General features: G+C 53.7%; 1 protein-coding gene across 1 annotated transcript; it reads right to left on the bottom strand.

Annotated features, from left to right (window-relative positions):
- Positions 1 to 7,412: 7,412 nt before the first annotated feature.
- Positions 7,413 to 12,512, bottom strand: HOXC10 (homeobox C10). The gene is made up of 2 exons (XM_019659673.1): positions 11,649 to 12,512; positions 7,413 to 8,533 (listed from the first exon to the last, which is right to left on the bottom strand). The coding sequence occupies exons 1-2, from the start codon at positions 12,397 to 12,399 to the stop codon at positions 8,256 to 8,258; spliced, it is 1,029 nt and encodes a 342-aa protein (XP_019515218.1). The 5' UTR covers positions 12,400 to 12,512; the 3' UTR covers positions 7,413 to 8,255.
- Between the last annotated feature and the right edge of the window lie 7,019 nt (positions 12,513 to 19,531).

The raw sequence follows: 19,531 nt of genomic DNA, 5'->3' as shown, positions 1-19,531 counted from the left end.
AGGATTAGGATAAAAAGGAGAGAGAGGAGAAGAAAAGAGGGGAGGCAAGATGAAAAGAGATAGAAGAGCAGGGAAAGGAAAGCATGCAGAGAGGAGATGGAGGAAGGGCGGCGATAGGCAGGCAGGACGGGGTAGGGTGAGAGCTGGCGGAGCAGCCGTGGCATTGTGCAGTCCGCTGCTTGCTGGGCCTTTGCCGGGGACCGGCACAGGCGCAGCGGCCACTTCTGTCCGGACACAAAGGAGGAAGAGGCCTCCTCTCTTGCCCCTCCCGGGCAACCTGCTCCTGTGGGTACACTAGGCCTCAGGGATATAGAACCCCATCTCAGCCCAGACAGCCACCCAGCAGCTGGGGCTGAGCCGCGCTCTAGTCAAGGAGCAAAGAAGACATGACTGAAGGAGAAGGTTTTATGCCCTGCACCAGGCGACAGGCCCCATCTGCCCCAATCTCAGTTTTTGTAGAAGAAAGGTACACTTTAAAGACCCTCTTCTATGGGCCTCTACTATTTGGGAGAGCCCCTCAGACACAGTGACTGTAAAGAGATGCCCCTTTCTCTCCTTTGGCCACTTCCTTCTTTTCAACTCTTGAGCAGCCTGCCCACCCGGTCTGCCCACCCAGCAGAGGCAGCAGCATCAGGGCAGCCAGCATCACTCAGCCCACACTGCCTGCTGCCATCAAATTCTCCGTGAAAGTGAGGGGAGTTTGTCACCTTCATTTCAGAGGGTGAACTCAGACCCTCCCCACTCCGGCACAGGCACAGCTGCGGATCAGGAAGTAGGCCTCGCCCACAATCCCCACCCCATCAATGCCCCATTTTGCCAAGGCCTTGCTGAGAGAGGCAGCCTTGGGGAGGGGGGCTGGAAGAGACTGGGAGCCCCTGAGTTCACCATGCCAAGGTCCCTGGGGTTCCACAACTGCATGTGGCTTGTACCCCCATTCTCTGCATTTGGAGGTGGGGGTAACAGGTCAATGCTCTGAAGCAGACCTTCAGGCGCCCCCCCAAATCCAGACTTGTATGTATGGGGGCACAAGGATATGCAGGCACCAAGGTACATACACCAGCAGGAGTAACTGAACCTTGTCTTCCCAGGTTCAGTCACTCCTGCTGACTCTCCTGCCAGATTCTAAGGCTACCTCTCACCCCCATTCCCTTCAATTTTCCTCAGTGCGGATTGGGAAAACCGGAGAAACTAGAGGCCACAGGGAGTCCCTGTTAGGGAGGGGGAAATCTCAGCTTTAGCTAGCAGCTCTGCATTTACTCTGGTTCTTAGAGCTCCCCTCCCCCCCAAAGATTTCACTGGGCACAGGAGAGCCCCCTAAAGGGGAGGGACACCCTTACTCCATCACCACAAACCTGGGCAGCTGCGACCACAACCAAGCTAGCACCACCATGGGAAGGACAGACAGAAAGACTGACAGGTTACAGTCATCCCCTCCCCTTGCCCCGCGCCTCCTTTTTAGTGATTTAAATTCCCTCCGGTTCAATCCACACCGTCAAGTTCGGATTAAATTTAAAACAGGCTTTCCCGGGTGCCCCCAGTGGGCCATCCCAGCCGCCGCAGGCAGGGAGCCCACTCCCGGGCTGGTCTGCACCCGCCCGCGCGGAGGAGGCCGTGCTCCATTTGCTTTCATTTTCCTTCTCCCCCTGAAATGGGCTCATTTCACCCCTCCGCTGCCCTCTCCCCCTCCCCGCCCCCTCCCCGGTTCCCCTCTACTTTCCCCCCTTCTCTCTCCTGATCCCTCTTTGTTGGGAAAAACACACCCACACACAACTCCTCCTTGCTAAGGCCTGCGCTGGAAGCAGAAACTGAATTCTCTTGGCCTGCCGCGAGGAGACCCGCGTCCTGCCCCCACCCCAGGTGGGTATCCGGGATCCCTATACACCAGGAGTCAGGCCCCTAAGCCCAGCAGGAGTGAAACCCCTAGGGCCTGTGAACGTGGCCCTCTCAACGCCACGGCCTGCATTCCCGCCGGCCCCCTGCTCTGCCGCCCGGCAGCAAACGGGGCTATTTCCAGCTCCCCCAACCGGTCTAGTTTCCCAGCCTGGGGAGTGGCTGGAGGGGGAGGGCCCCAGAGCTAGGGGTGTTCTTTGCCTGGAGCCCCCATGGCCCTGGGCGCCTTATTACCTGATCTTTGTGTGTTGTGCGTGTCGCAAGGAAATTTGCAGTGACTTTGGAGCCCAGACTGAGGCAGCGGAGGTGGCGAAAGGAGAGACAATACGGTCCCGAAGTACAATTAAGAGGCCAGAGCCGCTAGTCTCTCCCCCGCCCTTCTTGCGCGACTGGAAACTGTCTGGCCTCCAACCTCAGGGCAACCCGCGAACCTGGAGCGGGAACTCAGCCCATGGCGGAGGAAATCAGAGGATCAGGCTTCTAGGAGGCTGGAGGCAAGCTCCCTTCCAACTTGGGGGCGCAGCAACCAGCCCCGCTGAGTTGCAGAGAAGCCAATGAATGAAAATGCACATTCCGACGAATTTTCTCGATTTTTTTTCAGCCTTTGGAAGGAGAGCTTAGGGTTTGGGACGTCTCAGACAGACAGACAGACAGACAGGCAAACCGCATCTCTAGAGGCAGACTCACAACATGAGTGTGAGCCTGAAATCAAATACAGGTTCAACATTCCCCGAGGCCTCTCTGCCAGGCCGGCGGGCGCGGATCTCCCTACCTTCTCTCCCCTCCAGGGCGTTGGGCAGAGACCCGGAAGAGTCGGTCCCTCTGGCTTGGTCCAATCCCGCCTCGGGAAGCGCCTTCATTACCTGCTCCTCGGCTCCCCACGGCCACAGATGCAGGGCAGCCACCTCCCTCCGGGGGAGGGAAGCCCCGGCCACCGCAGCCGCCGCTGCCCGCCCTCCTTCCCTCCCTCCCTCTGTCTCACCCTCCCTCCCTCTCTCCCTCCCTCGCGCGCTGCCGCTCGCGGGGCCCTCCCGCGGGCAACCTGTTCTGGACCAAATCCAGGTATCTCCGAAAGAAAAAAGAAAGAACCTCTTACGTGGAAAAGAAAGAAAGACCCTTAACTGCTTTTATTTCTCATGCTCTGAGCCTGGGTCGGCCTCGGTTCCCACGTCCTGGCCTCGGCCCTGCCCCTGAAGAGGTGTGCGGGGCCTGTTGCCTCGCCCACGCGGACCGCCGCGCCCTGCGCACTGCATACTGCACACTCTGGGCTGCCACCCCCGGCAGCCTTAACATCACTCAGACTCAAGGTCCTTCCTACAGACTCAACATCCGGTTGCCCGCCTCGCTGCGGGCCTCCGCCCGGAGCCCATTCGGCTCCGTCCGCAGCCAAAGTCCACACGCAATCCACCTTGTCCCTGCTCTCGTGCCCGGCCTGGACACCCCTCCCAGCCAAGGCGCCTGCCGGGCCATACTCAGGTTGCGGTCCTGCCCGGGGTTACAGACCTCCTCCCCGGCGTGGAACCCACACAAAGCCCCATGCCCTGACACTCCCACCCGCAGCCCCCAAAGTCCCACCGCCGCTGCCCTTCACCTGTTCCTGAGAAGGGCTGCATCTCCGTGCCGAGGCCAGGTCGTGGACCCAGGAGGAGGGTGCTGGAAAGCCGAGGTCCCAGGGAGGCCATAGAAGATTGGCCGGACTGAGCCGGAGCCCCCGCCGCCGGGCGAGATATCTCAGAGACCAAGGCTCCCCTTGGCGAGCTCTTGCCTTTTCCTCCTTCTCCCACAAGTCTTAAACACTCACATGCCGAGAGTTCAGCTCTATAAATCCTGCTCCTCTTTCTCTCATATCATAATTAAAAAAAACCAGTAGGGGAGGTTTTAACTTTTATTGCGATTTCTGGAGTTGGGCTGCGGAGCATATATTAAGTTTACGCTTATGCGCTCTCGGCGGGGAGGGTCCTTTAAGAAGTAAAAATCCATCTTAATATCCACAGACGAGAGAGATAATTTTTCCCTCCTCTTCACGCTGTTTCTTTTGAAGACTCCCTTCCAGCGAAGCGAATAAATAATCACCACCGCCTTAGCTATGATCCATGGCCCCAGAACCCCAGGGTGGACGCTGGCCACCAGACTGGCCCTCACCTTGGCCCTGTGAGAACTCGCCCCATTCCCCAGGGTTTGGGGGGGACACCCAGACCCATGGCTCTGTGGACACCCCCCTCATAAGCCCTCGGGCTCTGAAAAGAAAATGGGGGCAGAAAGACCCACAGCGCAGAAGTCGTTCATTGGTGAATTTCGGCCCACCAGGGACCCTGTCTCCAAGCCAGGCACTTCTAAGCACCCCGCCCCTGTCTGGGACTCCCTTCACTCCAAATGGCCCCATGCTTCTGACAGCCTTAAAACTCAGAGACTGCTAGGGACTCCAAAACCTGGGGTGTCCCTGCCTGCCTCGTACCGGCTGGCCTTCCTCTCTGAAAACCTCTCCATTTTCTGGGGAGCCATAGAAAGATTCGAACACTTCCATCCAAGGGATTTTCTTTTCCCCCTACAAAAGGATGAGGGACAGACAGAAAGACAAACTGACAAATATAGCTGGGGAGAGAAGAAGCTCTATTCCCATTTTCTCCTCTAGCCTCCTTGGAGGCAAAAGAAATCTCTTTATGTAAGAGAGAGAAAAATAAATGAGTATGCACGTAAATACATACAAGGAATTTGAGAGATCCTGGAGGAAACAGAGATGTAGAGAGATCCGCACTCATACAAGGTTACATATATCCCCCAGTAGACAACTGTAAGACTGACTATAGAACTCCATGCATATATTTTATTTCAATAACTTGATTTTATTTCCTTATCTGAAAGTTTATAATGTTTTAATATTCATAATAATTCCAAAGAGAACCAAAAACCTGTCCTTCTTTTGGCTTTCTCTTTCCCAGTCTCTCTGAGAACAGAAGTGTATCTCCAAACTCTCCTTGACCCCCCCCCCCCGCCGCCCCACTTTTCTCCGCAGGAAGAGAAACCTCTTTTGAGAGCTTTTCTCTAACAACCAGGGCCAAAATTGAAGGACCAGGCGGTGGGGAAGGAGAGGAAGAAGCTTTGCAAATTTTCATATTGCTCATATTTCTCCTCACCCCATTATCCTCCCCTCCTCCCCCTGACATCAGCCAACAACCATCCCAACAATATGGTAGTGGTGGGCGCTAGCAGCCTCAGTTCACCCAGACATTTCCGCAAAGACAAGCAGCTGCCTGACAGCCACAGACACAACAGACCAAGGCCTATGAGCCACAGACAGCTAGACAGAGACCAGAGCCAGGTTCTTGCCCTGATGTTTCCCAGTGTGGGGTGGTAGTGTTTCTACTTGGACTTGATGGCTTTCCTCTAACCTACTAACACCATAAATATGCCCTTTTCCTGGGGATGGAGCTATAGAAGGGGAAGGGGATGTGGCTGAGCTGGCACTTAGAGTTCCCTAACCCATGGGACCCCCTGGCACCCCACTTTTCTAAGGGGAAGCTTCAGCCCCAGCCGTGTGGAGGCATAGTTTTTCCTTGGAGGTGGCAGGTAAGAGAAACCAACCCTTCCAGAGACTCCCTTCTCTTTCTGTGCTCTTCTCTCTCTCCTAATGATCCTGCCCCACCCTGGCTGGTCCGCCAGGCCACCTCTTACTCAAATTCCTGAATTTCCTTGGAATTGGCTAGAGACCTTCTTTGTCTGTCTCCATCAGCTGAGTCCAGGAAACAATAGCTGCAGGAGAAACTCCTCTCCCGGAGCCACAGGGATTGGGACAGGCTGAGGAGTGGACAGTACAAAGAGGGGTTCTCCAGACTTGTCCTGTGGCCCCACTCACAGCTTGCTCTCCTCAGTCTGTACCCACTGTGCCCTATCTTGGAGGGGGCTGTGGGGCAGTCCCAGTGTGGAGGGACATAGCGGGCTAGATGGGTTGGGGCCCTCGACGAAAACCGACTGATGTAACTCAGGCAGTTTCTTGTTGCCGAGTTCAAAACTCAATCCCAACAACATGAAACTACCTAAGCCACAGATCAGCTGAGCAAGCAGGGCGGGAGATTCAGCTTTGCATCTATCGGGAGGAGAAGGGAAGGGGGTTGGGGAAGGAAGAAATTCAGCCCCGTCCCCCTTTCCGCCCCCACAACCTCCCTAAGGACTACAGAGTAGACTTTGGGTAGCTGGGTGGGTAGGGGGTCTGACTGCCTCATCAGCTTCTGGTCTAAGCAAACTGCTCAGGGAAACTCGGGTGAAATGGGACCTCCAGCCGCCAAACCCCGCCCCGCCCCCAGCACCGCAATGGACCTATTCCCTTGCCTCTGGCCCTGGCCCTGGGCGAAGCTGAAGTGTCCTTCCATTCTTGAGCTGGGTCCCCTGCCCTATCCATCTGGCTCTCCTGCACTCTCCTCCTAGATTCCCTCTGCTCCTCTCCCTCTCTCAGCTAGACTCGGGCTCCCCTGCGTCCATGGGTGGCCAAACCACAGAGCCTGTGCTCCAGAGCCTCTTCCAGTCAGGCCACTTGCCTGGCAAAGCCTCACAGCCAGGGAGCATGGGGACCGAGAACCTGAATAAGGCTCGCATCCAAACCAGCAGAAAGCAGAAAAACCTGAGCTTCAAGCTCCAACCTTCTCTAACCCACCCTCCCTCTGCTCCCCCAAGCAGACAACCAGACTGAGCGACAACTAGACCCATGTGTCAACCTCGAGGCGACCCTAAGTGCCTGTATAGAGAAAGAAGCCAAAAACCACCAATTTACCCCTTTAATCGCCAAAGCCCACAGCAACGAGCCGAGGAGAGGAGGAGAGGGAGCTCACAGCCACTGCCCTCCACTGCAAGCGGCCACAGGCAAGCCTGGGCTCTCAGCAAGCTCCGATGTCCAAAACACCTTCCTTCCTGTCCTGCCCACTGCGCCGCCGGGCACCTGGGGACCGCTAGTCCCCACTCTGCCGCCAAGAGAAGAACAAGAAACCGCTTCTCTTACCTTGTCGCCGCTGCCTCCTCCTGCCACTGCCCGAGCTTCTGCTGCTGCTGTCGAGGGGAGATGGCTGAGCTCCTCGTCCCCCTCCGGTGGTTAAGTTTATTCCTCTCCTTGGATAGGTGGGGAGCTCTTGGGGTTCCCCCCAGCAGCGGTGGGGGTGCGCCTAGCCCAGCACCCCAGGCAATCATATCCGTCTGCTCCTCAAGATTGCAGTTTGCTCTCTGCCTCTTTCCCTCCTCCAGTCACCTTTAAATGCATCTTTTACTGCAGCACCACATTATATTTGCAGATCATAAAATCCACCTCTCGCGCGCACCAAGACCGTCCTGACATTACTGTTTTATGACCTTGACTTATTGTGGTCACCTGGATAATATTTAAATCAACGTTATGGTCTCTCACTTACATTAAACCCGCCAAGAGACGTTCTAGAAAGGCTCTAGGAGATGAGTCAAACACAAAACACACACATCCACACACTCAGCCTCTTGGGGGGTGGTGTCGCTAAAAAACACTAAAAACAAAAAACCACCCATTTGAGGATTATGATTCTGGAAATTTATTAGGATTTTTTTCTCCATTAAGGAAGCTACATGCAAAAGATACAACATACAGAATATCTTTAAATAACACGACTGCCAGACAGAGACAGGATGATATTGGGGGGGAGGGGGATTCTGTCTTTGCTTCACTATTTTCTATGTTTTATTTTTTTAGTTCCTCTGGATGGAATTTCTGATATGTCAGTGAAAGGGGGATGTGGGGGTGCTGGGAGGTTGGGAGAAAAGCAGAAAGCAGTACAAATACGAGACTTCAAGCAGATTCTCAGAGCAACTGGGAGGTAAAGACACGGACAGGGTTTGGTAGAGGCGCTGGGCGCTACGACAAACACACAAACACTAGCTGAACTTTCCAAAACGTCTATTATTCTAAGGAGGAAATGCAGCAAGGAAGAAGTATCCTGACTGTGCTCTGCGAGATTACAGACCTACTCTGGTTGATTTTTGTCCTCTTTCCCCCCTCTCTAATCGGGTGGATTCGACCTTAACTTTGCATGGAGAACAGGGTGTTGTGTATGAGTGCGTGGGTGAGTGAGGGGTTGACACACACACCAGCCACACTCCCACCCTTGTCTATGAGAGCACACCACACCCAAACCCTGGCACCCCATTTCTCATGCTTTAGGTGGATGCATCTTCGCAGCACGAACCATTGGTCCCTTGGAGGAGAGTCTGAGGTCTTTGCCCTTTTTTGCAGGCGCGTTGCATTTATACTCAGGGAGGAAAAAATATATACCACCAGGCACAAAGGGAGGAGGGCGGGGAGGGGGGGGAAGGAAGGAGGGGGAGAGAGGTGAGGGGGAGGGGAAGCCCCGTGCTCAGGTGAAATTAAAATTGGAGGTCAGTTCCCGGATCCGATTCTCTCGGTTCATTTTCTTGAGTTTCATTCTGCGATTTTGAAACCAGATTTTGACTTGTCTGTCTGTAAGGTTAATCGTCTTGCTAATCTCCAGGCGGCGCTCTCGTGTCAAATACATATTGAACAGAAATTCTTTCTCCAATTCCAGCGTCTGGTGTTTAGTATAGGGGCACCTCTTCTTCCTTCCGCTCTTTGCTGTCAGCCAATTTCCTGTGGTGTTTTCTGCCTTTATCTCCTCTGTTAAAAATAACATTATTTACATAAGTATCCCTGAAGAGGCAAACCCTCCAGCTTGCTGCAGTCTTTGCCAGCCTGCTGTTGGGTGGCTGACCGAGCACAGAGCAGCTGCTCTCGCCCCCACAGGCCTGGCTGGTGGGGGTCCTCTTGGGTTCAGGGTTCTTAGAATATCTTTGGGGTCTAGACTTACAGGGGAGAAGGACAGAAGTTTGCTGCTTCCAAAGCATTATTAAATTTAAATTACCCCAATCCACCTTGACATAGCAGATTCTGAGTACTCCCGCTCTCCCTCAGCTTGCTGACCCTGGTGGGCGCTCAAAACCTCACCAGGCCCTCCCTCCTCTCTGCTCCATTCCAGTTTTGGAAAACTCCATAAGGAAAAGCATTTTCCAGGCCCCAGACTGGGTTGCAGAGTTCACCCCGCTGTCTACAGCAATTCCCAGAGAGCTCTGACCTCTTTCAACTCAGTGGAGGGATGCCGCCCCAGTCTCTGCAGCCAGAGGCCATTGCAGTTGTCCCTGCACCAGACCTCCAGCCCTTGCTCCCACCTGAAGTGCCACAGAGCAACACTACCCAATTATCTCCTATTGTCAGCCCTTTCTCTCCTGGCCACTTCCCTCAGGTGTGAGTAGCTCAGGTAGGGGAACTTGTGCAGGCAGCAGAGGTCAGTGGCAACAGCTGAGTAGTCCTCAGACAACTGCCCTAGCCATGATACCTAAGATCAAGGGAGAGAGATATCCTGAGGAAATGAAACCTTTTGGAAATTTCCTGCCTAGTCTATGTAGACATACATGCCTGCATGTATGCATGTATTCTTGCAGATGCACACTCCTACACATATGTACACACATGTAGATATATACTCGTGTCTATTTATATAAGGAGATACTGTAAGTATAGTGTGTATTTCCCATTATCTTATTGACAGTTTCTCTCCCTGGACCACATTCTGCTGAAATGGACTGGCCTTGCTCCTCAAGCAGAAGAAGAGACCTTGGCCATCTTTTCTAAGGAAAACCCAGGGTCCAGAGACCGGAGAGGGGCACCCAGCAAAGGACTCTGTTGATGGCTCTGCGCTCTATCTCCCCCCTGTGCCAAATGAAACTGCCAGGTTCCTGGATCTTATCTTGATGAGGAATGGGATGGGGGTCCTAGGGGAACCAGGAAGCACCAGAAAAATGCAAACTTGAAGCCGCAGTTTAAAACATTCAAATGTCCTTAATTCTGCCCCCACCTCTGCACCTACAGCCTCCTGCCAAATTAAAGGCTCTCCACTTCTAACTCTAACTCTGTCCCATTTATTTTCTTATTAGGGTTTTTAGGTTTTGGGGGGAGGGGAGAAATTACAAATGGGGAATTCTGGCCTGGTGGAGACACCAAAATGGGAGAGGGGGAGGCAAGAAAGGCATAGGCAAAGTGTAGGCTGAGAGAGATTAGTTGGGGTGAGAAGGCTTAGGTTGTCGTGGGGAGGGCATGAGAGAAAGGGGAGCCTACCATGGGGGGGGGGACACGGCAGATCCAATTCGGAGGGGGACTTGTTAACCTTGACTTTGCTTTGGTGCGAGTCAGACACAGCTTTTCCTACCCTAAATCTGCACCCTAACCAAGCCCAGGGTCTGGGGAAAGGGCATAAAATTAAAATTTCATGTTACCCACATGCCACAGTGAAGGCTTCATGGTTTTGTGCGCCTTACTCTCTCCCTCACCCTTATGAACACATCTCATCTTCTGGCCAGGGTCTCCATGAGCTGATTTGCCAAGGCCAACTTTGCAGAGGAGATCTAAGAGGGTGAGGCTCTGCCCTTGCCCGCCAAAACAGTGCATGTGCATGTGTGAGCGGGCATGTGTGAGTGTGCGCAGAGCATGTGAGAGGGGTGTGTGTGAGTGTGACACAGGTCGCTGCCAGGCATGCGTGTGCCCGCATCCATATACAAAGCACCACAAGATCCAGGCCGCCCGCAGTCCTCTCAGTTCTCACTAGTCCATCTGCCTCTACACCCACTGAGCCCCTCTTAGATGCAGCCTCCAGTAAGTAGCCAATGCCAAGGGGAACACGCTCTATTCCTCCCCTCCAGTTAGGCCTTTTCTGATGTTTTTGGCTCCAACTTTTCAGGGAAAGTCGGTCCCCTCAGCTTCACTCCACTCCTGTTTCCTCCACATTATTTCTCCAGGTGTCAGAGAAAGGTACTGAAGGTCCCCAGTTACTGCAGTAGAAATGAATCTTGAACCCTGAGCTTGAACTCTGGCTAGGTTTTCTCTCTCCAACCAAAATCACAATGAAATCCAACTAAAGCCACACTCCCGTTCAGGAGAAAACCGCTTGCCATGCACACAGAAATTTTCCAACCACTCGTTTGCAAGCTGCTTTTGGAAACCAACGAAAAAACATTTTTAAAAACTTAACTATAAAAAGGAAAATAAAAAAAGGTTTAAAGGGAGGGGGAAAAGCTTACAACACTTCCAAATGCCCCCCTTTCCAACGCCATACCCAAGCTAGGCGTCTGGGGGAGGAGGGGACGTAGCGGGCAACCCTGCACCTCCACCTTTTCCGGCCCCAGCCCCACAGCCTGAGGCCCCGGCCAAGCCCCAAACGGCAGGAGCCTAAACCAAACGCACAAATAAGACCCACAAACAACAAAATCGAGCTTTGCAGGAAACAATTTTCAACTAGGAAAACGCAGTAAAGCAAAATCTCCTTTCTCCGCAGCCTTCCCTTGTCCCTGGCCCAAGATCGCCATTTTAAGCATTTTTCAAGCTTCTGACCTGAGCGGGGGACATCAGCCCCCCAGGGCAACAGCGTAGAGCAAGCAAACCAAAGCCAGCACGCGCCCGGGAGCGGTCATCCGCCCTGGACAGCACAAGGCGCCTGTAGGCTGTCCGCGGTGCGCATCACCCCCAGATCTCGGCGCCCACGGCTGCTGCCTGCCCCGCACCTCCACTTCGCCGCTTACCTTCCCTAGCCAAATAATGCTTCACCAGCCCGGCGCTCAGCAGACACGAGTCGGAAGCCGGGGTTGCGTTCCCAGGACAGTCCAGGGCCTCCTCGGCCCAACCCCCTCCCTTCCCCCGCCCAGGCCAGGAAGACCCAGCCGGGCCACGGCCCAGGCGGCCTTACCTTTCGCTTCGTTATCGGAGGTGTCTGGGCTGGAGTTGGCGGTTTTGGCCCGCTCCTTTTCACTCTCCAAGGGGCTGCCTTTTGGGCCCGCCAGGCTCTGCTCGGTCTTGATTTCATTGGGGCTGGGAGTCTGGCTGTCGGACTTGGGGGTCTCAGGGAAACTCACTTTGCCACCGAGCTGGGGCGACTCCAGATGTTCTGCGCGCGGGTTGAGACTGGCCCGCTGCTCAAAAGGGGCTTCGAAGTCGTTGGCCCCGGCACAGTGGGGCGGCTTATCCAGAGCGGAGTAGCTCGGGCTGGCGCGGTAGTAGCTGGGCACCGGCACCTCGTGCTCCCCGAGGCAGGACTCTTGCAGGGGGTGGGAGTAGAGAGCTGCCTCGGGGCCACTTTTCGCCCGCTTCTCTGCGCTGTACATGCAGCAGACATTCTCCTCCTTGACACTAGGTGGGTAGGAGCAGGAGGACAGCGGCCTGCCAACAGGTTGTTCCAGACGGTAGGCGGCTTTGGGGTCGCCCCAGGAGTCCAGCTGCGAGAGGTAGGACGGGTAGGTGTTGAGGGTGAGGTTGGGGCTGCTGCCCTCGTCCCTCTTGGAGAGCGAGGGCGCGAGCCCGCAGCCCCTCATCACCCCGCAGTTGAAGTCACTCCCAGACTGCATATACATGCCTGCGCTCCGACTATAGCGCTCTCCTCCACCCGGCGCAGCCAAGGGCTCCGCGTAGGAGTTCGGAGTTACATTGCGAGGGCATGTCATTTTCAGAGAGAGGGGTTTTTAAGGAGCAATACTACAGCGGAGGAGCTGACATCTTTTTTTTTTTTTCCCCATGGAGGGGGGGCGGTTGGAGGGGCGGGAGGAAGAAGAAGGGGAGGGGGGGAATATCAGCTCCATAATTATCCGCGCATTCAGTCCTCACCATGTGACGGCTAGACCAATGGGATTTGAAAATGGCCTTGATGATTCAGACGGCCGTGACGTCAGCGGGGTCAAGTTGTCGGCAGGCGGAGCGCGCAGCGTGGAGTAACAGCGCCACCTAGCAGCCACCTCGGGGTAGGGGCGCCAGAGCCCTTCCCTGCGAACAAAGGAAGCGCCCCAGGGGCGGCAGGGGCAGAAGGGGGGTGGAGAGGGATGCGGTGGGGGTGGGGGGGTTATAAGGAGAATGGGGTTTGTTTATCTGAGAACCAGACTGTAACTCCTGGGGAGAGGGGGCTGGAGAGGGGGGAAATGCAAGAGAGAGAGAGAGAGAGAGAGAGAGAGGCAACTCGGGGCTCAAAACAGTCAAATTCAAATTAAAAGGTCAAGAGACGATTCAGGTACTTCTTTCCCTCTCTTCACCTCCCCTTTACTCTCCTTGTCCCTCAACCCCGCTTCTTCCCTTGGGTTGGGAGTGGGGTGAGATTTGGAGGGGAGGGCTCCAGTGGGCAGAGGAGGGGAGAAAAGTTAAGGAATCCCAAACAGAACTAAAGTTTCTACTCTCCTGCGTCTTCGTTCGTTCGTCGGGCTTAGCCCTTGGGGCTGAGAGCTCAGTTCGGGGACCGCCCGTCATGGAAGTTAGTTGAATTACAAATTCCCCGTGGCGGTTAACAGGGCGGGGAGAAGGGAACCTCCAGAGTACGGTGTGGGCCAGGGAGGGGGTCAGGATCACTTCGGGGCTGCTGAGGGAAAGGAGGTTCTGAGGGGATCTAGGGGTCTGGAAAGGAGGAAGCCAGCGACCAGAGGCACGGGTTCCTCGACCTGGGAGTGCAGCCTCGGCCTGGTGGCGGGGGCGGTTCCTGGGCTACCATCTCAGGGTCAGGAAGGCTTTGGCCTTGGGGTCCGTTCAGCTGCTTTGCTCCAGGCCCTGGTGGCCCTTGCTTCCCAATTGACCTTGCCCCCACTAAAACAGGTAATATTTCCAGAGAAAAAGAGGGAACCCGCCGGGCCTCAGCCGATTTGGGGGAGTCACGTATCATACGGGAAACCAGGACACCATATGTGACAAAATCTGACCCAGAGAATTTACAGAATGAATGAGCTGGGGGGCATTTTTGAAAGGAGAAAAGGGACGAGTCTATTTTTCTGGTTATTTTTTTAATAAAGGGAAACAAGAAATAAGGGGCAAGTTATGGCTCAAATAGTTCTATCCATTTCTCCATTGCCTTTCTCCCAAAGCGAACTAAACTCTCCACGCCTTCCTTAGGAAACGGAATCAGAATAACTTGTTTTTCCGGTCGCCCCACATTTTCCCCTGGATGAAGCCGCGGGTTTTGATTTTTCCGAAGGGCTGGAGCCTGGCAGTCAAAGGGCTGGAGCTCCGGGCGCCCTGGCGTGGAGGCGTGAGGAGGCTGGATCGCTTCTAGGGAGGCCCAAGCCCGCGGCTGCTAGAAGGGGACTTCGGAAAGAAATCCGCTGGACTGTTTAATCCAGGAGGCCAGAGAGAAGGAGCAGAGGTCTGCGAACCCCGGAAAAACTGGAAGAACATCTGCAATGTGTGACTTTCTTGCTAGGCCAGGCAGGGAGATTTGAAATGGTTTTGTGTTTTCATTTGCAGGGGTCGCCGTGGGCTCGGCACAGGGGTTGGCCCGGGCAAGGTTAGGCTGTTTAGGCCCCAAAGGAGATTTGGGACAGCCCGGGCAGCAGTCAATCCAGGGAGCCATTTGTCCCACCTCCCACCCCGAGGGAAATGATGGAGACTTTATGGCCACTCTGTTTGTATTATCTGCATAAGTCTTCCCCCACCAGTTTGATCGAAACTGTTTGCTTTTACGAGGACCCAACGAAAATTCCTCCTCATATTTATCAGTCGGGGATAAAAATTTAGTATGGGAACTGATATTTCCTCATTTATGGGGTGATGAAATTAAAGACCAAAGCAATTGAGAATTATATGGCTTTGGGGGGTTCTCTCCCCCCCTCTTTCACATCTCTTTTATTTTCCTGCCTGGTGTGCCTGTCCCTGGAGTTAGGCGTCCTAGTTCTCTGCCCTTGCCCCGTTTTGGGATCTGCTGGGCCCTCTCCCCCACGCCCAGGTGCCACTTGGTCACCTCAGCTTTTCTTGGTTTTTCTCAGTGTTAGTAGCCGGGGGCCGGGACAGCGCTACCAGAGCCTGTGCCAGGCCAGGCTTGGATCTGGCTGGGGCGGCAGGAAGGTTTCGAAGAGCCTCACAGAAGAAGGGTCTGAGCCCAGCCTGGGAGGGTGTGAGGGAGGCAGAGGAAGAGGATGAAGGAGACAAACTCCAGATTACCTCTCAAAACCAGCGAGCCCTTAGGCTTAACCTGGGGAACCAGCGGGAGAGGAGTGGAGTCGCTGGCCTTAGGACCTGTCTCCCCCTATCAGCCCGACCCCCATCTCAAACTCACTCCTTACCTCAGACGTGGGAGGGGGTGGAGATGCTTCAGAATCCATGCCATTATTAATGGAAGGAATCCTCGAGGGAGAAGGAGCCCCCCGCCTCGACTGCCACCTCCTCACAAGAACGAATAGTGTTTAAAGTTAAAATAATTAGAAGTATGATAAACACGGCCCATTAATGAAAAAAGAAATCGAATTCATCAGCCTAAGTGGGACCCCCGGTGGGACAAATGTTTGCCTTTAATTACGCAATATAAACGCAAACCCGGAGCTGTTAAACAAGAGCCTGTGCGGCGCAGACTTGAATAACTTCTTGGGTTTTTGCCGACTTTGGGATTCTGCCCTAGTGGGGGTGAAGGGGAAGAATATGTGAGGGTGAGGACGGAGCAAGGGGAGCATTTGTGCGGGTCTGGGAAACTACTGTCTGAGGTGGGTCCCAGCCCTGCCCCCTTGGGCTCGGTCTTTCCCGAGAGTAGGAGCAAAGGCCGTTTCTGTCTTATTGTTCGGGCCTGGCGTTCAAAGGCACTCTAGCTGTCCCAGCCGACGCGCCTGCTGCCGCTGCCAGGCGCCCACCAGCCCTGCTTCACAGGGCCAAGACCCTCAGGCCTGTGCCCCTGGGGAACTAGATTGGGGTCCAAGAGAAGTCTGTTGCTAGAATCGCCCTGTTAAGCCATTTCACCAACTTTCTGGGAGTGCCGAGAGACCTGAGCCTATGCCTGACTCTGGGGCTCCCCCTTCTCGCCTCAACTTGAGGATGTGAAAGTCTAGGGGCTGCAGGCCAGAGTGGGACTCAGATTGTGCCCACATCCTGACAAATCCCACCTACCCCAAGAGGCCTTCCCTGTACCCAGACCCTGGAAGGGCGGCAGGGATGGGGGGCTGGGCCTCCGGCTGCCTTGTGGGACTGTGAGATGGGGGATGGAGGAAGGTGCTCCTTACAAATTCCGGGACTATCGGGTGGGTTCCAGAGGGCAGGCCGAGGGCTGGGGAACTAAAGGTCCCCATGTGAAAACAGAAAAAAAAATGGAGTGCTCAATGAACAGAAAGGAACCTCGGCTGTTTTCGGGGCTCTAGCCTTGAAAAACGCCCCAGAAACACTCTAATTTCTCCAAGGAAAACTAGCGAAGTTTCCCCAAGAGGTTCGAGGAGCAATTTCATCGGGGCAATTCCAAAGGTGAATAGAAAAAAGGAAGAGTGTCTCTCCATTTGGGGTAAAATAATAAAGTCTGTGAATTGAAATCTCATCGAGCGAAATGGAAAACAAAATCGCACCAGTGGTGAAAATTGCAGGGGTTTTTTCCTCCTGTTTTGGAGGCCGAGATCAATAATTTTCTTCTCAAAACTTGAAGGAAAGGATTTGCTTTTCGCTAACGTCGGGCTCTGCCCCGCTTAATTGGGAGCAGGGAAATCCCAGGCAAAATGTAGAATTCTCAGAAGCCCAGAAAAGAGCTTTTCAGACAGGTACGAGAGGGAGGTAGGAGGCCAAGGACGTTTGGAGGGGCCTCGGGTTTCCTCGGATCTCGCAGCCACCTCGGCAGCCCAGCCGTCAGAGTCACTCTCACATCTGGACGTTGTACACACATTTGCACCCAGATGCTATGGAGTTTGCCATCTACACACATGTCTAAATTGTGCTTAATTGTGTGTACAGAGACACAAATATTCACTTTTACCCCAAAACATGCTCCCTGCGATCCCTGCATCCTGAAGTCTGATAACCTGAGCCAGCACGACTGCTTTCTTGCCTTTTGGAAGCCGACCAGTTATTTAATTTTGCTTCCTGAATCGAAACCAGAGAGCAAACACGTCCGAGAGAAGCTTTGGGAGGAGGAGATGGATGGGAGGATGTCTAAGGGGGAAGGCCTTGCTCCCCACTTTAATGGTTTTCCTCCAAGTTGCTCCAGTAGGTTGAGTTTCCAGCCCGAGCCAGGGCGGTAGTTGGGCCGGCTTACTCCGGAGAAAACCCCGCTCCTTCCTTGCCGGTTAAATACTTTTTCCAAGATCTCTTCTTTCTTTCTTCCTTTCTTTCCTTTCTTCCTTTCTTTCTTTTCTTCCTTTCTTCCTTTCTTCCTTTTTCTCTTTCTTTCTTTCTCTTTCTTTCTCTTCCCTTTCTTTTCCCTCACTTCCTTCTTTCATTCCTTCCTGATTTCTCTTTATTTGCTCCTTTCTCTTTCTATTTTTCTTTCCTTCTCTTTTTTCTGCAATTCATATTTCCTTCTCTTTTTCTGATCCTTGCTCTTTCTTCCTTAATTCGTTGTCTTCCTCATTTCCTCTTTTCCTTCTTTCTTTCCTTATTATGCAGTTTATTCTTTGCTTTTTTCTTTCCTCTTCAATCCTTTCCTTCCCCCTTGACTTTCTCCCCTAGCCTTTCTTGTTTGTCTCTGTTGAGCTCTTCTCAGTGAAGGGAGAGCACCAGGCTCGGTCGCATCCCTCCCCAGCCCAGCTGTTCAGGCTTGGAGTTGACCTTCTCCCGCCTTCTGTCTTAACTCGGCTCCTCACAAGGCGAAGTGTAGGACTGCCAGCAGCCGGAGGCCAGGCCTCAGCAGTCGCCATTAGAGAAGTAGTAGCAGGCGCTGGGGCAGCTCGGATAGCTCCCTGCAGTGCCGGTTCCAGAGCTCAGGTATCTTCATTTCCATCGCTCCAAAGGACGTTTGTCCACCAGGCCCTATCTTTGGAAAAGTCGCTCCATCGAGACCTCCATAACTGAACATTAAAATAGCCCCAATTTGAGCCCAGTTGATTTCCCCAAGGCTGGAGTCATGGGAAATGAAGGAGAGGGGTTCTGTCAATTTCAGATGGGGGCAAATCCAATGGGTCATCAGTGGGCTTAGCAGCCCAAGGCCATGTCCCCATTTGGGCACCTTTGTTCTCCGAGCTCCAGGACCACAGCCCTGCTTGCCGTACTTCTCCTTCGGGCCTCCAACCACTGCAACCTCTGGGCAGGAATTTCTTGGCGTTTTGAGTTCTGTCTTCCTTCAAACCCATTGTGGACTTTGCAGAAGGCAGGGATCCAGGGCTGTGTGTGCAGAGACCCTCTCAAATCCCAAATTAGCGGTCTGAGTCAAGGTTATAGGTCTCCACTTTATGCAGTGGGTTGAGGGTGTGTGCAGGGGTGTGTGTGTGTGTGTGTGTGTGTGTGTGTGAGAGAGAGAGAGAGAGAGAGAGAGAGAGAGAGAGAGAGAGAGAGAGAGAGAATGGTGCCTGCAGGAGAACAAGGGGGCGTGAGGGGGGAGGTCTAAACTTTGGGGGATCTGTAAGGGTGTGTCTCAAGAGTAGAGTGGACAAGTCTCTCCTGGAGACCTGCAGCCTCTGTTGACTGGCAGCCCCCAAAGCTGGGTCCAATGTGGGCTTCAGGAAAGATTGATCCCAAACTTTAAGCCTTGTTTTGCCTTAGGTAGAGTGAGACAGCTCCAGACAACACCCCCCACCGAGACCCCAGAGCCTCTCTCTCCCCAACCTACCCAAAATCCTAAGATTTCATTCCATGGCAAAATCAAAACTTAAAAGTTTTTTAAAAAGAGAGGAGGAATCTTGTAAAATTTTTATGCCAAACAAAGTTATAAAAACTTCCCAGGCGTTGCCTTTTCCAAAGGTTTATATGAATAATAAAGAGTGTAGTCGCGTGCACAGAGTTCTGGCGGACTCTGAGGAGGGAGGGTTCAACAAACAGCATTATCCAGCCCTGGGACTCCAGGAAACCCCAGGAGCTGCCCCCTTGAGGGAATATTGGCCCAGAAACGAATTGCCCTACAGATTTCCTGAAAGGGGCGGGGAGAGGGAAGGGGTGGCGCCCTTGACTCCCTTGAAGTTCAAAGTTCTTTGCCCTGGTGAGAAAAGCCCTCTCTTCCTTCAGCCCACTCGAGAAAATAGTCCAAGGTATTTTCCTCCTTCTCATGTTGAGAATTGGCTCCAGGTATCCCCAACTCTGTTCACCTTTCAGACATCTGGTCTGCAACTTTGTTGTTCCCCCCAAAGCAGAGCTCCCCATCATCTCCATCTGGGACATCTAGCACCCATGGGCTTTCTCTCAGAGGTGCTTGGTGGGGCTTGTGTGAACCATCCTCCAAGGGGCCTTTGCATTGCCATTCCCCAGCAACCTAGAGGCCCGAATGACAAAGAAACCCCAAACTCAAGGCTGGCCCCAACCCATTTCTCCTTTCAAATCCCTCAGGTTCACCCTGCACCCCCAAAACCCATAGTGGGAGGGGGAGGGGCCCAGAATGCTCTCTCAGCCCACACCACTTAATACCCTTGTAAACTCCCACGTGCGCTATAAACTTGGATTTTTACAACCAACATTCCTCCTTAGCTCCGGGAAACTTTGAACTCGGCCTCGGGTTTATTTACTGGGGGGGGGGAGGCTGGAAAGGGGGTTGGGGAACAGGGAGCTGAGAAAGGCTAGAGAAGAGGGGGAAATGCGGGGCAGGGGGGTAATAGAGTTGGGGTCTGGGGAGTGTTGGGGGTGCCAAGACCGTCCACTGCGGGTTTGTTTACTATTTAGGGCGGAAGCGTTTTCGAACACAGGCCAGACTGGGTCGTTAAGAGCGAAATGAAACTG

The sequence above is a fragment of the Hipposideros armiger genome, unplaced genomic scaffold, assembly GCF_001890085.2.
Source record: "Hipposideros armiger isolate ML-2016 unplaced genomic scaffold, ASM189008v1 scaffold_303, whole genome shotgun sequence".
Taxonomy (NCBI): Eukaryota; Metazoa; Chordata; class Mammalia; order Chiroptera; family Hipposideridae; genus Hipposideros; species Hipposideros armiger.
The sequence above is the reverse complement of the archived record's forward strand: the minus strand, read 5'-3'. Positions and strand labels throughout refer to the sequence as shown.